Source organism: Cibotium barometz, chromosome 16, assembly GCF_041138505.1.
Source record: "Cibotium barometz isolate CiBa-2024 chromosome 16, ASM4113850v1, whole genome shotgun sequence".
NCBI classification, from domain to species: domain Eukaryota; kingdom Viridiplantae; phylum Streptophyta; class Polypodiopsida; order Cyatheales; family Cibotiaceae; genus Cibotium; species Cibotium barometz.
This window is the reverse complement of record NC_141061.1, coordinates 49,053,799-49,071,894: the sequence shown is the minus strand read 5'-3', so window position 1 is coordinate 49,071,894 and position 18,096 is coordinate 49,053,799. Positions and strand designations below refer to the sequence as shown.

The 18,096-nt window shown below is 44.7% G+C and overlaps 1 protein-coding gene across 1 annotated transcript in view; it reads right to left on the bottom strand.

Moving 5' to 3' along the window:
- Positions 1-366: 366 nt before the first annotated feature.
- LOC147630696 (V-type proton ATPase subunit B 2) overlaps positions 367-18,096 on the bottom strand; it is a 41,655-nt gene continuing 23,925 nt past the window's right edge. Inside the window, exons 9-15 of the mRNA XM_086810657.1 lie at positions 2,483-2,620; positions 2,249-2,399; positions 2,084-2,166; positions 1,933-1,980; positions 1,787-1,840; positions 971-1,054; positions 367-784 (exon numbers count right to left, since the gene is read on the bottom strand). Of these exons, the coding sequence (XP_086666783.1) occupies positions 599-784; positions 971-1,054; positions 1,787-1,840; positions 1,933-1,980; positions 2,084-2,166; positions 2,249-2,399; positions 2,483-2,620 (744 nt within the window). The 3' untranslated portion in view covers positions 367-598. The remainder of the gene's footprint in view (positions 785-970; positions 1,055-1,786; positions 1,841-1,932; positions 1,981-2,083; positions 2,167-2,248; positions 2,400-2,482; positions 2,621-18,096) is intronic.

Here is an 18,096-nt window from a genome sequence, read left to right as displayed (position 1 = left end):
AAAAACCTATGCAACCAAGGCTTTAATAATGCTCCAATGACAAATAGTGCCCAAAATAATTATTCAAAATTCCAGCTAACGATACAATCATGTGGCAGATTAATCACCATTCTTGAGCTATTAATCTTTCTTTGGTTAATAGCATGTGTTTTGCTTGGGTTTTAAAGAAACACCACCATGCGTAACATAATCTTACTTCGAAGTATTTTTGTTAAGCCCCATATCAGAACCTTTAAAGATACATAATATAGGCAGTCTCACAGATGATCTCAAGAGATAGGGCATTGAGAACCTACTTAGAATGGCTACAAGTTTTTTGAATGCTAGTTATGACCAAAAAATGCATTAACAAATTTCAAACTGCAATTGAAAGAAGAGCATGTAATGTTATTCTAGCAAATGCTCCTATAAATTAAGGGACTTTCCACAAGCAAAAATCATTTCATGTCTTACAACTTGGCAATAGACTTTATTTCACTCCTACCAACTAAAAGCTCTCTTGAATCGAAATAAAGAAGCCTCCTTGTGCTTACAGCCTTGCACAACTAGACAAATCAGTCCACACACAATCTTGGTATTAGTGAAACTATGTGTACCATCAATGGCCCACATCCCGACTGTAAAATTGGTCCAATGTCTTCCCTGGGATACGCCTCAGAAGCTCTCGAGGAAAAATTCTCAATAAAGTCCAAGCGAGGTCAAGAGACTGGAAGATGTCCCGGGTGTCATATGCCCCTTGTGTGACAAACTTGCGCTCAAACTTCTCCAAAAACTCCAAATATAACTAACAAAAAAGAGGAAAAAAACGATTTATAAGCTTAGCAGCCTAAAAAAGGGCTTCACAACATCTGTTCGACTGAATTCTTGATGCTAAGGGTGGCTTCACAACATCCACCCATTGGAGGACTGAATATGTTGGTCAGCCCAGACGTGCTACCACGTTTGTGAAACCACCCTAGTGATTCCTTACCAGGTCTTCTGAAGACAATGCTTCCTCTCCAACCACAGCCTTCATTGCTTGCACATCCTTCCCAATAGCATAATTGGCATAAAGCTGCCAAAAACAGGACACAGCCTGAATGAGCATTCACTCCACATGGATTATAAAATGCATAGTAACTGCAGAAATCGCACATAGCATGTATATATGACCAAGGCAGGTATCAAGAGAGGAACATGCAGATCACCATCCATTGCCACGGATTATGATGATAACAATGGCAATGATGAAATAGTGGTGAATGCCACAATAATAAGTATTATGATAACAATGGAAGATGATGACATGAAAATGATGGACATTTGCTTTCGGACTACCATACCACAGGTGGAGTGTGCCCAGTGTGGGGCCTGCATGCACATCATGTGCATGCATGAAAGCGTACATGTGTGCCTGCATGTGCACGTGTATTTTTTTGGGTAGGAGGAGGGCCGTTGCATCTGGATGGATGTGTATACATAAGCAGGCAAGTGATTTAAGTGCACAAGCATACACGTGCATGTGTGAGTGACCGCACATGTGTGCGCAGTTGTGAAGAGAACGAGAAAGTTCTGTTGGCCTACACACCCAAAAATGACAATGTACATAACAAATCATGCAACGACCTAAACACTACGTACTACAACCAAACATGTGTCATGCAAAACTATCATGCTGAGTGAATGAGAATTAAAGTACTGCTTTCTCTACGGAGTTTTGTTTATTTTCTCTAACTAGAAATGGTTTAAAAGAGCCTCCAACAGACAACTGATGTTTCATCCATTTACTTAATCAAAAACTCCAAACCTGGTTAGAGACATCCGAATGGTCCCTTCTTGTCATCCCCTCACCAATAGCACTCTGTCAAAAGGTACATACACTCATCAACATTCTTATTTCTTGTCAAGTCATCAAGAGTACCGCTTGAACAAGCAAGCTATGGGCACATATACCTTCATCAAACGAGAAAGAGATGGAAGGACGTTGATAGGCGGATAGATCTGCAAAACACGTCCAGTTGTCACCACATGATTGGCATAGAGAAAGTTACCAACAAAACCTCTTTTGTTCCCCTTCCCCCCCCCCCTCTAAAACTAATCACACCTGTCTGTTGTGAAGCTGTCGGTCAATGTATATTTGGCCCTCCGTAATATATCCAGTCAAATCCGGGATAGGATGAGTAATATCTAAAAACCACCACTCTCTGTTAGAACATAGCCATCCATCGCAAAGATAAAAACTAGTATATGGAGACCTAAATGGCTTTACCATCATTTGGCATGGTCAAGATTGGGATCTGCGTAATGGATCCTTTTCTGCCCTCAATTCGTCCTGCACGCTCATATATGGTAGCCAAGTCAGTGTACATATAGCCGGGATACCCACGACGTCCAGGCACTTCTTCACGTGCTGCAGATACCTGTAGTGATAAAGTTTATACTTAAAAGCACACATACGAGAAGGGCAAAAACAAAGGTTGATAAATTGAAAACTTGGATGTACCTCACGTAATGCATCAGCATATGAACTCATGTCTGTGAGAATAACAAGCACGTGCTTTCCACAGTCATAAGCTAGATACTCAGCTGTTGTGAGAGCAATTCGAGGAGTGATGATGCGCTCGATTGTTGGATCATTGGCCTTCAAAGGACCCCAAACATCAATCATTTTAAGAGGTTGTAAGTTAAAAAACGAGGACAATCATCAACCCCAAGTACGCATTCACAACCACGATAAGAGTCCAAAAGATTTCATGACAAAGCAACAACATAACTAGGTACCAATCAAAAGATTCATAGAGCATAGATAATGAATTTCAAGCTCATAACACATTTGAATACAAAAGTAATCTCCACATATGAAAACAACTATTTAAGAGTACACACAATTACAACCACAACATGAAATCGAGACATTACAATCCAATGATCATTGCAAAACTTGAGGGATGCACCGTCAATACTATGTATATAGGGAGGGGCGTATTCACTATACCAAAAGACCGGGGTTTCCCAAAAGCCCTCCATGCAATCGGCTTCCGGTCAAATAGAAACAAGGCCACCTTCACTAAAAGAGGATGCTACATAGAAACATCAAATAAAAAAACAAATGCATTAAAAAGAGAAATTTAAACTACATTCTGATTCAATCACCTCAAAGTCAAAAGGCTAGAGGCAAGAATTGTAGCCATTTATATGGTAGTGATCTGTGGACGTACACTAATAATGGGTTGGGACACTTTTTCCCTCTTTAGGAGGTTTTTTCCAAAGAGCATATGTACACACTCTTATGAGTGTGTATAAGTGACCTTATCATGTCACTCCACTTATACTTCACTCATTCTCAAGAATCTACTTTTAGTGTTGTGCTTCCATCTCTCTTCTTGCTTGCTGCATTTATGTGTGTGTTCCTACTTTGATCTCTACTCCAACAATCAGTATCAGAGCAAGCTCTCTTGGCTTTTACCCCCTTGTCATCTTCTCTTGGAGTTTCTCTTTTGATTATCTCAGATTGAGCTACCCTCTTAGGTGGAGAAGGTATACCTTATAGTGTGGTGCAACTACGTTAATATTTTAATTTTTCTTGCATTTCGGCGTATTTCAGACGCGTTTCGGGACTCGTTTGCATGTTGTAAGGGTTTTGCAGGCATATCACGGGAGCGTCAGTTCAAATTGTTTTTGTTCGATTTTGGGTAATCTAGCATGTAGTGTGTCCAGGCAAACAATACAAGTCATCCAAAGATAAAATCAAAGTCATGCATACACATGAGTGCACCTAGACTGGAAGAAACACCCATCTACTCAGTTGTATCTGATGAAATGTCCAGGGCTCATGATTCTTCTGGAACCCTCCTAGAATATAAATACAAGAGATCTCCCGGATAGCTATTCCCAAAGAATTACATCATGTCAAGCTCCATGAGCCATACATGTACACCATGTCAGGCCCCACAAGCCACACATGTACTATCATGTCATGCTACACCAGCCATACATGTACTGTCATGTCAGGGTCCATATGCTACACAGACACACTAGAAAAAGCAGAAGCTGTAAGGAATTTTGTGACAACTAGCACTAGAGTCCTCTATGCAATTATACTGCGAGAGGGAGAGGGAGCGATTGAGACGAGCTAGACTGCCCTTCTCCTCGGTGACACGGCCACCACTATACGATTGGGGGTGCTGGTAGACTAGTTGCTTTCGAGAGTCGAAAGCTAGACAACACTCAATCTCGTTAGTAAACCCTTGAGAAGGAGCTTTACGCTATCATTTACACTCTCAAGGTTTAGAGGCATTATTTATATGGCTCCAAGTGTGTGGTATTGACTGATCATCAGTCAATCAAGTATGTATGTGATGCAGATGATTTGAGAGGACGAAAAGCCAGATGGACAGAGCTAATGCAAGATTTTGATTTTGAGATATGCTATAGCAAGGGATCCATGAATAGTGTAGCAAATGCGCTTAGTCGGTTCAGAGAGGTAAATACTTTGTCGTTCACTGAGATTTCCATGGACTTATTTCAGTCATTGATAAGAGGGCTTTGCAAGACTGATAGTTATTTTGGTCCATATTGGCAGAGGGTCTAGGACGGGAGCTCATTGATTGACCAAGACTCGGTGACTAAGCAACCTACGATTCAGGCTGTGGGAGGCTAGTGAATGATTCGGAATGGTTTATTGTTCCGTAATGACAAAATTTGTGTACCGCAGGTCTCGGACATTAGGTCCAAGATTCTTAAGGGTCACGACACCCCTTCTGCTAGACATCCCGGGGTACACAAGACATTAGCTTTAGTGAGACACTTTCTATTGGTCAAAGATGAAAGAGTATCTAGAAGATTATGTCCTCAACTGTTAGATTTGTCAAGCAAATAAAGCTGAACACTTTAGACATGTTGGGATGTTGGATCCTTTGCAAATCCCAAGTAATAAGTGGGAAAGATTTCCATGGATTTTATTACCGGATTGCCAAGAACACGTCAAGGCCACAATTCTATTTGGGTTGTGGCAGCCCGCTTGACAAAGATGACTAGATTTTTACCTACACGGAAGACTCTTACAACTAAGCAATTAGCAAAACAATTTATCGAGCAATTGTTTAGACTGTACGGTTTATCGCGGGGCATAGTCAGTGATAGGGACTCTAAGTTTACAAGTGACTTTTGCAAGCTTGTTTTTAAGAAGTTGTAAATAACTTTGAATCTGAGTTCCTCAAATCATCCTCAATCTGATGGCCAGACTGAAAGGGTGAATCAGACTTTGGAGGACATGTTTCGTGCATATGTCTCCAAAAGACAGGATTCATGGAAGGATTATCTTCCTATGTTAGAATATGCATACAACAGTACTAAGCATACGAGTGGCGGTTTTAGTCCTTTTATGCTTACGTACGGAGTTCAACCTAGATCACCTATTACCATGGGATTTTCAGGACTTCAGCATGATGCAGCACGTACTTTTTTGCAAGACATGCAAGAAATGTTACACGTTACAAAGGAATCTATTAGAAGCGCTTAAGACAGAGACAAATTTTATTCTAATAGACATCGTTCACCAAGAGAGTTCTCTGAAGGAACGATGGTGTATTTGCGAGTTCCGAAAGATTCTGAGACTTTACCAACGGGTCGATCTCCGAAATTATCCCCTAGATACTGTGGACCATTTCGGGTTAAACACCGGATTGGTTCAAGTTGCATATGAATTGGACTTGCCTTCTCATGTGAAAGTTCATCCCGTATTTCATGTCAGTAGACTTAAGGAAGTACTGGGTGGAACAGACCAATCAGTTACTCCTCAAGAAATCATAGATGTCGAGGATATGACATTTGTGCCACACGAACTGGAAAAGATTCTTGGATTTCGTGAAAGACGATTACGGCATATGCTACTCACGGAATACAAGATCAAGTAGAAGGATCGTATGAAGGAGGACGCTACATGGGAGACATTGACTACTCTTCAGAGGGATTACCATGAGTTTTTACTGAACTCAAGAGTGAGCTCTTAGAGGAAGGGGAGTATGTCATGCGCACAAAGTGTACCTACCATGTGCAGCACGCACACAAGACTAGCTTCGAGACTTGGGGTAGCTTGGAGTTAGGCAGGCTGATTGGCGAGCTGGGCTAGGAATGGACTGATGGGCGGGCGTCCAAGCGTGGACGATCGATGACCAGCCAAGAGCCTATAAAAGGGGGTCCAAGGTCAGCCAGTTAGTTGGAGTCTCGCGAGTCCATGCGAGAGCTCTGCGGTCAGAAGCCTGGATCTAGTGCAGACGTGCACCTGCTTCATGTAGCCGAGGCCGGCAGCAGTCTCGAGGCTCGCGAGGGTAGCTCCATAGCGGTATGGAACGTCATGGGGTAGAGATTGGTCGGTGCGTCTTGCTAGTTAACTCAACTTGTGGCTCGGTGGGGACAGCCAAGTCTTGTGGGTTTTGTCCACGGCTGTCATGGTTGGGTGGTGAGTCAGGCCTGCACCCCCTTCATGTTTTATGGCTTTGTTTTACAGGTTTCGGATATTATTTCAGGATTGCTCTACAAGGAGACCCTTGGGGTGTTGACAAAACCCAAGAAGATAACCATCACCATGTGAGATCTTAGTACTACTTTTGGCTCTTAGATAGAGCCTTGGGTCCATAGCCTTGGTCTTCATGGGATGGGACCTTGTGGCTAAAAACATACCAATAAAAGAGCTAAAGAAACATCGCTGTCGAGGTACTTAGAGGTTCTTAGATACTCTTGTATGGAGTCTCTGGGCCATTGCTTAGGTCTTTGTAGAGTGCTGCCCTACATTCTTAGAATTAAAAGTTTAATTTCTTATGTTAAAAGAAAAAGTATACGAAGGAATAATAAATCACTTAGCAGTTTCACTTATAAAATAGGGCAGTCAAACTCAGTCCATAAATCATCAGATACAAATCAAATTCTCAAGCAAACAGTCAAGCATGTGTGCTTAGGCATCCAGCCTTTGAATACTTTGAGCATTCTTGTGCTTTCAATACAAGGCATCGGAAGTTCAATGTCCTTTCGAGAGCTCTCAGCACACCAACCCTCAGTCTCGGGCCGGTGTATTCTCTTCGAAGATAGCTTCACAGTCGCCTACATCTTGTGCACAGTTCTGCCCAGCGTTTGGTGACTTTGTCCTTGCATTTGGTGGGCGGTCAGTCAGTCAGTCAGTCAGTCAGTCAGTTCTACACAGTCTTGTGGACACAGTTCAGCTTGTATTCAGTTCTCCATAAGAAATAAAGCAAATGCTCCTGCTTGCATGGGGAGGGAGGGGGGTGAATGGGAGAATTAGGATTAGGTTTTCAAGTGGGAGACATACACAAAGAGAAGAAGAGAGAGAGAGAGAGAGAGAGAGAGAGAGAGAGAGAGAGAGTTGTGGGGATAAGTCAACTCAAGCATTGAGTGTGTGACTCCCCTATCACACATGTATATTACACTAGTACACATAGTGCACTTAGTACATTAAAAGTACTAAGTGTACTATGTACTATAAAACTTATGGGCTTGTACACACTACAAGGGTGGGCATAATGCCTTTACCCCAACAACCTCCCACTTAAAGGCAATATGCCCTTAAATGAAGGAAAAGAAAAAATCAGCATGTACATGATAATATACAAGGCCATATCAAGGCTGAAACTGGCCTCATCCAATGCCCATCAAGCGTCTGCAATGAGCAAACCGCTCTGGAGGCAAACTCTTTGTCAACAGATCAGCCGGGTTGTCATCCGTATGAACCTTAACAAGCTGAATTTGCTTGTTCTCTATCACCTCTCTGATGAAGTGATACTTCACATCCACATGCTTCGTCTTTGCATGAAAGACAGGGTTCTTTGCCAACTGGATGGCACTCTGACTGTCACAATGCAACAATGGAATATCCCCTGTATAACCCAAATCAACCACTAACCGAGATAGCCATAATGCCTCCTTGCAAGCCTCTGTGGCTGCAATATACTCGGCCTCTGTAGTAGATAAGGCAGTGCACTTCTGCATCCTGGATATCCATGACACAGCACCTCCTGTGAATGTAGACACATAACCGGTAGTAGACTTCCGGTTATCTGGATGACCGGCATAATCCGAATCCGTGTAACCATGCACTAATGCATCCTGTTTGCCAAAGCAAATGCACATATCCTGTGTGCCCTTCAGGTATCTCATGACACCTTTCACTGCTTCCCAATGCTTCTTACCAGGGTTGGCCATGTATCTACTAACCACTCCCACTGCAAATGCAATGTCCGGCCTGGTAGCAACCATGGCATACATGAGACTGCCACAAGCAGAAGCATACGGAATCTTGGCCATATCAGCCCTGCCACTATCCGACTATGGGCTGTCCATAGCACTGAGTTTCACATATGGAGGCAAAGGAGTACTAGTCTTCTTCCCCCCGTCCATATTGAACCTCTGCAAAACTTTGCCAATGTATTCCTTCTGAGACAAATACAACACATGCTGATTTCTGTCCCGAAGTATCCGCATACCCAAAATGTGATTTGCATCACCCAAATCCTTCATATCAAAGGTTTGATGCAGCCTCTTCTTCAAGGCATCCATCTCTTTGCGAGATTTCTCGGCAATGCCTGTTTGAGCCCATAAAGACTCTTTTTCAGCTTGCATACAAGCTTCTCCTTTTCCATTTACTGCATAACCCTCTAGCTGTTGCATATATATCTCCTCATGGAGATCACCGTGAAGAAAAGCAGTCTTCACATCCATCTGTATCAAATCCAGATCATCATGAGCAACCAAAGCTAATACAGCTCTAAGTGTGGTCATTTTGACCACTGGAGAGAAGATCTCATCAAAGTCCACACCATGCAGGTTGCTGTCCAGCCTGCATATCACCTATTGGTGGCTGCTGTTCCATGCCATAAGGCTGAAAAATCATGCCCGGTATCTCCTCTAACTGTGGGATATCCATAGGGATATCTTCTGCCATCTCTGGCTGTCCATTTGGACCATTTTCAGCACCATTTAAGGGCTGGTTTTGCTACTGTAATGGCTGATTTACAGCCCTTGGTTGTTGTCCATGATGTCCATCATCATCAAAGATGACTCTGCCAGGCTCCTGTTGCCTTGCAGGCTCCTTATACATGCATGTTTCATCAAAAATGACATCATTGCTGCGTATAATCTTTCTATTCACGGGATCCCAAAGTCTATACCCCATTTCACCTCTGTCACCATATCCTGGGAATATGCATTTGTGAGACTTAGGATCAAGTTTGGTGCGCATTTCCCTGCGTATGTGCACGTACGCAACGCAACCAAACACTCTCAAGTGCTTGTAGGACAGAGGCTTCCCTGTCCATACTTCCTCTGGCACTTTCCCACCAAGCCTCGTGTTAGGTCACCTGTTTATAAGATGAACGGCTGTCATAACAGCTTCAGCCCAAAAACCATGAGGTAATGCAGCATGTGACAACATAGAACGGACCTTCTCCTGAATGGTCCTGTTCATCCTCTCTGCTATCCCGTTTTGTGGAGAATCATAAGGAGTAGAGAGCTCCCTCTTGATGCCTTTAGCATCACAAAAGTCCTGAAACTGTTTGGACATATACTCTCCACAATTGTCGGAACGCAAAGCCTTCAGTGTTTTGCAAGTTTGATTCTCAACAAGAGCAACAAACTTCTCAAACACTGAGAATGTATCACTCTTCAAACGAAGAGGATAGACCCACACCTTGCGTGTGGCATCATCAATAAAAGACACAAAATATTTTGCCCCTCCCAAAGAAAGCTGAGGCATCTCACATACAGCTGTATGCACAAGCTCTAACTGAGCATCTTTCTGTCCAAGAGCTTTCTTGTGGGGGCACTGGAGTTGCCTGCCATATATACAATGCTCACAAAACTGAAAACTTGAAAACTTTAGAGAAGGCAAGTAACCCAAACGAGACAATTGCTCCATTCCTTTGACACTCATGTGACAAACACCTGCATGCATGAAGTAAAGAGTGTCCACCTTAGAGCCTCTGGCAACAACCAGTGAGCCCTTACTAATCTTCCACTTTCCACGACCAAATGTGGTAACATAATCAGCATCATCAAGCTGTCCAGTAGAAAGCAGGTTCTTCTTGATCTCAGGCACATGCCTGACATCATGGAGCATAAGCTGTGAGCCATCTGAAAACACAAGCCTCACATCACCTCTGCCAAGAATCTTGCATGCATGGTTGTCACCCAAATAAACTACTCCTTCATTGCCAGCAGTATACCTGACAAACAAGTCTCTGCAACCTGTGACATGAAAGGAGACACCTGAATCAATGATCCATGAGTGCATACCATGACCATCTCCTGCAAGAAGTGAAGGGGCATCAAGTGAAGACGTGAATAGGACTTCATCCTCACTGTCACCTGCATGTGACACATTGACTTCTTCAATCTTGACTCCACTTTTGCCCTTTGGCTTTGCATCTTTGGCTTCATCTTTGTCTTTGTCTTTTCCTTTGCCCTTTTCTTTTTGATCATTCTTCCATTTGTAGCATTGCTTTTTGATGTGTCCCTTCTTGCCACAATAATGGCATTCCAAGTCCTTTTTGGAGCGGGACTGGCTTCTTCCCCGTTCTTGGCTTTTACCCCTTTGCTGGGATCTCCCACGTGCATTCATTGCATTGGACTTTCCAACAAAGTTTTTTTTCCTGTTCATCTCCTCTTGAAGGAGAGCACCCTCAACATCTGCATATGACAGCATAGCATTCGAATTGCTAGTGGCTGTCCTGAATGTGTCCCAACTCTCTGGCAAAGTGCATAAGAGAAAGGTGGCTTTGAACTCATCGTCCATTGCCAACTTTTGATTGATGACCTGGCTGACAATACCATTAAACTCATTTAGATGGGCTGTCATAGACGCCCCTTCTTTCATCTGAAGACCTATGAGTTTCTTCAACCAATACACTTTGCTTGAGGCACTTTGCTGGGCATACAAGTCCTGCAATCTTTGCCACATTCCCCAAGCTGTCTTCTCTTCACGAATGCTGAAAAGTAAAGTGTCTGACACAGACAACATGATGGTGGATCTTGCTAGCTCATCCATATCTTCCCACTCTTCAGCAGTAAGAGAAGCGGGCATTACACCCCTTTCTTTGATAGGCTTGTGCTGCTTCTTCTGGAGCAACACATTATAGCACTGGGGTTGCCAAATATCATAGTTATGTGAGCCTTCAAGCTTCTTGATGTGAAGCAATGAAGAGCTCTCACCTGTGGTTGCCATAGCAATATGCAACCTGTCAATGCCTGACTCCCTGCAAGATGTGTAAACACTACACCAAAAGCACACAAAGTGCTCACAGTTGTTCTCCCAAAGTTTATCTCCCACTGCGGAAGCACAAATGCAACTCTACTCCCACTGTATGTGATGAAATCACCAAAATCTGGCTGCTGCAGCTTTAGGACAGCACCTTAAATGTGCTCTGTCCCCCTTCCAAAGTACTGTACAACAGTACCAGGTGCTCAACAATGATGTACCAAATCTGTACCGGCAAGTACAGTAGCTGAAAATGAGCCTTTTCCTCACTCAAATCAGTGTACAACCATGCCAAAACTTGCACAAAGCTGTACCAAATCTGTACCAGCAAGTACAACAGCAATAAATGCTCTCTTGGCTGTCCAAATGAGTGAAAATCAGACTTTTACAGTCCCGATCACTGCATACAACAGTCCCGAACAGAAATTGGGCAAAAGCCCCTTGACTGCAAGCTGATTTCTGAGGATTCAAGGCATAAAAGTCTTGCCTGCTGCTTTGCCAAGCTCAACAAGCATAAAATCTTGAAAAGCCCCTTGATTCAAGATCGATTTCTGATCATACATGGTACATTAACGCACATGAAGGCATCCAGAGTCTTCACAATGCTTCCCCCTGGCCACATATACATCCAATACATAAAAGCCCCTTGATTTACAGGCACATTGAGTGCTTGACAGGCATCAACACATTGCCCAAAGCATCAAATGCAAGTGCCTACATGCAAATCAACCCAATCGGCACAAAAGCCCTTTGATCTGCACTGCAATTTCCTGCAATTTTGGCCCGAATGTGAAATTGCTCACATCATACAACATGTATGACTGCCCAATTGCACAATTACATCAAAAGCCCCAAATTTTGACATCCAATTTCCTGCAAATTGATCCTGATTGTGACCAATGTCACCCAATTTTGCCAATTTTGCTCAAAAATTGAGCAATTTGGCACCTGTACCTGCTCAATTGATAATTGTACCTGCTCAATTGCAAATCCCAAAAAAAAAAATTTGAAGCATGTACCTCTGAAAATTTGTTTTGCAGGAAAGGGGGGGGGTCGTGCTGATGCTACTGCAAAAATGAGGTGAGATTTGCTGATGGGCTTTGCAGGCTGCACCAAAGAGTTTGGTGCTGCTGATTGTTGACGTGGCGGGTGCTGGATTGAAATGCGCAGTTTGTGCAGTGGCCGACGGGACCTCCTGGCCTTGGCTTCCGGCACGCTGGTGGGTCACCAGCCTTCGCTCCGCACTCGGCTTACGGTGACTTGGTACACGCACCGCAACGGCGCTTCTTTCACGGCTGTTGACGCTGCGACTACTACTCACGGCTGCGCGCGCTAGTGAAGCGCCGCTGCCCTTTTCTTCTTCGCTCGCTTGCCTCCCCTTAAGCACCGCTGCCCTTTTCACGGCTGTTGACGCTGCGACTACTCCTCACGGTTGCGCGCGCTGGTGAAGCGCCGCTGCCCTTTTCTTCTTCGCTCGCTTGCCTTCCCTTCGCGCTACGGGTACTCGCTCTAAACTCCTGCCAGCTGGCGGCGTTTAGCTCTGGGAGGAGGAGGCCGTGCCGAGCGACGATTTCTACTGCAAGCCTCCGCGCTGGAAGCTATTCGTGAGGAAGCTGAGGGCAGAGACAAGGAAGATGAACTGCAGGAAGCCTGCTCCGCCTGCGTTCTGCTACGATGCGCTGAGCTATGCCATGAACTTCAACGAAGGTTGCTGGCAGCAGCAGGAGGACGTAAACACTGTTAGGTTTTCAAGCCCCATGGCAATGGGAAGCAGATCCCTCAAAGTCAGAGCGCCAGCTTAAACAAAAAACACAAGCTCTGATACCAGTTGAATGGGAGAATTAGGGTTAGGTTTTCAAGTGGGAGACATACAGAGAGAGAGAGAGAGAGAGAGAGAGAGAGAGAGAGAGTTGTGGGGATAAGTCAACTCAAGCATTGAGTGTGTGACTCCCCTATCACACATGTATATTGCACTAGTAAACATAGTGCACTTAGTACATTAAAAGTACTAAGTGTACTATGTACTATAACTTATGGGCTTGTACACACTATAAGGGTGGGCATAATGCCTTTACCCCAAAGGGGGGGGGAGGGGGGCTCCAATGGGTAATTTGGGACCCCATCTGGTGTTGTCTCGACTACATCTTTCAAATTCATGGATGTTGTTTAAAGGATTGCTAAAGACTCACTAAACTTAGGTTTAAAGAAGGCCTCGTTGTTTCACACGGTCCTAGCTTGGCGTATGCTACATTGGTATCAAAGCTTGTGACGTGATTCAACCCGGCAACCTAGGGTAAGAGCATCTTGTGGATGGTAAAGCTGAGATCGGGAAAAACCACTCGCCCATTCACCATGGCATCAAGCTCCGAAGACCAGTTCCAACAGACACTCTGGACTCTAGTAACTTCTTTCCACCCTTCTCAGTCCTCCACAATCCCAGCCATGGCCTCTACAACCGTCATCTGTGCCTCACCGAGCTTCACCAAGTACGATGGCAAGTGTGACCATTCAGTTGTGACCCAATTCATCCACCACTTTGTTGCCCATTTTCCACTCTCCAAGATTACATACCCCCAAGATAAAGTCCATCTCGTGCCTCCACACCTCACAAGTGATGCAATCACTTGGTGGCAACATTGGTCCCATTTGCACACAGATTCCTACACTAGCTTACCGGACTATGATTGGGACACCTTCGTGTCCGATCTGAAGACAAGGTTTCTACCTCCGCAGTACAAGACAAATCTCAAGGACGAGTTCTACAAACTCACCCGAACGGTTCCCATGTGCTCACCTACTCCAACAAAGTAATCACGTCAGCTCAATAGTTGGGAAAGTCCAAGGAGGAGAAGTTGAAGCAGTTCATTTCATTCGGGGAATGGATCCAAACATTCGGTTCTCCGTTCGAAATTTTGGACCCCAAAGTTATAACAGAGATTTGACTCTTGCGCAAAACCACAAGATGATGCTCAATGGAGGCATTTCATTCGGGGAATGGATCCAAACATTCGGTTCCCCGTTCGAAATTTTGGACCCCAAAGTTATGACAGAGATTTGACTCTTGCGCAGAACCACAAGATGATGCTCAATGGAGGCAAGCCCAAAACCACTCCAATCGCTAGTAGCAGGAGATGCAAACCACCTAGCAAAACCACGCGTCTAACCAACAGGCAGGTAAGGGGGCATCCAACAACAAATACCAGAAGAAGAAGGGCCAGAATAGCTCTTCTTCTAGGAAGGAGCAACAAGATGGACACAATAAGACCCCTGAAGAAAAGATCAAGGAGGGCCTTACCAAAGGATTCCTACAATCAGATGAGAAGGAATGATACTTCAAAGAGAACTGTTGTTTTTTCTACCCACGGGACATGCAAAGAAGAATTATACCAAATGGCAAGTGGAAAAAGGCAAGCAACAAGCCTCTACAGTGGCTATCGCCACAACTGTACCACCCCCTCCAGCCCTGCTCTCAACGACCAATGTTGTTCAGCTTTTGCCCGCTTTGAAAACACTACCCACAGTGGTATTCGATGATAAGCTGCTAAGGAAGAGGGCGGAGTTGAGGAGCGTCAGAAAGGTCTTATTAGTGCTTATGGCACAACAAAGGGGCAACAATTCTCTTCAACATGGGAAGTTCTGAAGATGCCATCTCTCCGCACTTGGCGCCAAGATGAGATGTGCCCTAGTGCCTTATAATTTGGATGTGCACGGGTTCACTCCTAGCCTGCGTACCCATATCACCTAGAAAGCTTAACAATTCACCTTCACACTCCAGAAGGCCGAGTTTTAGAGGGATTACATTGTCTTGCCCCTCCTCGGGTGCGACATGAGCCTAGGGATTCAGCGGTTCCACTAGTATGCACCCGTTCCTAATTGGAGACAGCACACCTTTACAATCGTCGAAGGTTTGCCTAAGCCTACTATCATTCGTGGGGATCGGAGCATTCAAGGTATTCCGCTCATTTCCCACCTCCAAGCTAGTAGAGCTATCAGAAAGGGGACAAAGTGTGCCGCCCATGATCTATGTCCGCCCACAACAGATAGCGACATCCACCGCTACTCCATTAGAGTCACATATGACAAGACTCCTCCAGCAATTGCAGGACATCATGTGCGGGATGATCTCCTGCCCGGACCCCCACCCTCTCGTCTTGACAACCATCGTATCGATTTGGTACCTAGATTTGAACCTATTGGCATACATGCTATGACTTATGCCACTTATGATATGAGTAGTGAACATGGGCTAACCAAGGGCACTTTTCTCCCTTTGGGTTTTCCCCTTGGATATTAGGTGTGAAAGGACGCCACACTTATTATGTGTATTTTGATATTGTGGAGTCAACTCACTTGCTCCACATCTTTGTATCCTTTCTTTGAGTATCAATCATCATCTCTCCCTCTCTTGAGAGAGCTTGCTGCTGTGTACATCTCTGTGTGTTCTCGGTTTCTTTGAAACCCTCAAATCCTGACCCAACAGTGGTATCACAGCTGGGCTACCTCCCATTCTCCACGCGCGATTCCGTCACCTCCTGCGAGTTTCCGTTGTCCCAGTCCGTCCGGCCTCCCTGCGTGATTCCGTCCGCCTCCCCTGCCGCCTATGCTCCACCCAGTTGGCCCTCCGCCGCCCGTTCCGGGCAGCACTAGTGGGTAGGGCTCCACCGCCGCCCCTTACGACCATCGGCGGCGCTCAACCCCACTTGAGGCTTAGGTGGCATTTGACGGATTTTCAAGGCTTAGGTGGCATGTGACATAGTCGCCTTACCTGAGTCTTCTACAGCCCGCACCGCCTAAACTCCCGCCATCTATTGGTTCACCCTACAGCTCTCGCCAAATGCAGTCCAGCTCCTGCCTGTAGCAGCACGCCATTGTCAGTGCAAGGTTCTAGCTCAACAGCACCCGGTTGTGATTGCCGCTCAGTGCACAACAAGGAGGTGCCCTACGACGCTCTCTGCTACGCCATCATCATCATCTCCAACAACCACTCCATCGACAGAGAGTCAACGCCAAGACGACACTGCCTGCCCAACTCATCACAGCAACCTTTCAAAATCAAGTTACTGATTTTTGGTTCAAATCAAGGGGCTTCTCTGTATTTATTGCTTCATTGAAAGATTCAAGTGCAGGTAGCACGGCAGGGCAAGGCAGGGCAGGGCAGGGCAGGGCAGGGCAGCATTAGGGTGCAAGCCATAGAGATTTTTTAGAATTTGCACAATTGCAATTATAGAGGACAAAGAACTTTGGGGGTTTTTTAAAATCAGTGCTTAATTGCACAATTAAAGCTCATTGGTACGCAGATTTTTGGGACTTTTGTGAATTATGTGCAATTGACACATAAATCAGCCCATTGGTGCTCAGAAATTTGGAGATTTTCAGCATTGCTTATTTGTATCCTTGTATTCGAGCAAAACACTTGCATAAGAATTTGTGGTTGCTTGGCATTGCACTCCTATGCGTTTGGGATTTTGCCTGCAAGTGCTTAATTACAACATGTTTGGTTGCACGTGCATCTCTCTTCCAAGAGATTTCAACACATGGCTGGAAATACGACCGATATATTCGGGATTTTGTCCCACGAGGACAAATTGGATGGCAGTAATTACTCCCTATGGAGTTTCATGGTCTGAAATCTACTTGTGGCCAAAGAATTATGGGGTTATGTATTAATTGTACGCCCTATTGACATAGCACCTAACGCGCCTCGCCGTGGTGCTTGACAAGTAGCAGTACCCACTCCTCCCTCACAGGAGGGAAGAGATGGGATACTCGAGATGCCCAAGCGATGGCTTTGATTGATTTACATTATACCATGGGTTATATCAGCTTGACAGGTTTGACAAGAAAGAGCATGAGGCTCATGTGGTTACCACTCTTACACCTGCCATGCACAAGGCAGAATTGTGGCATGCCAAGTTTAGGTATGTGAATTATGGCAATTTGAAGCTATTGCAAAGGCATAATATGGTGCAAGATATGCCTCATGTTGAGCTGCCACCAAAACATGTATGTGAAGGGTGCATACTGGGTAAGATACACAAATGCATTCCCAAAAGATGGGACAACAAGGGCTGTGCGGAAATTACAGCTTGTGCACAGTGATGTGTGTGGTCTTTTGCGGACACCATCTTTTAGAAAGCATCTATACTCCCCATTGTATGATTTAGCCGCTCAGTCCTTTAGACTGATGCTTGTATTTTGCAGCACCTAGGGAGAGTCTCCCGGGCTGCCATGATGTATTCACTGCTCTTCTCACTGTTAGGAGCAGGAGAGATCTCTTTTGTAGCCCTACGGGCGTTTTTTACATAACTAATGAAAGGATCTTTTCTCGGAAAAAAAAAAAAAAGCATCTATACTTTGTAACCTTTATCGATGACTACTCCAGATTTGCTTGGGTGTATCCCTTGAAGGCCAAATTTGATGTATTTGCATGTTTTCAGCATTTTGTGGCACAAGCTGAAAATCAAACAGGTTGCAAAGTGCAGACCCTCCATACAAATCAAGAGGGGGAATACATGTCCATTGCTTTCAAAGCATTTATGGCAAAAAAAAAGGCATAAAGCATCAATGCACGATGCCATTTTCTCCTCAGCAAAATGGTGTTGCTAAGAGAAAGAACAGGTCTTTGATGGAAATGGCTAGATGCATGGTTAAAGGGAAGGGCTTGCCTCACAAATTCTAGATGGAGGCAATAATGTGTGCTACACATGTGTTGAATAGATGCCCTACCAAAGCATTGAAAACCATCACGCCATATGAGGCCTGGTACGAAAGGAAACCTAAAGTTGATCACTTTAGAGTTTTTGGATGTGTAGCTTATGCACATGTACCTCAACAGTTGAGAGGTAAGCTTGATG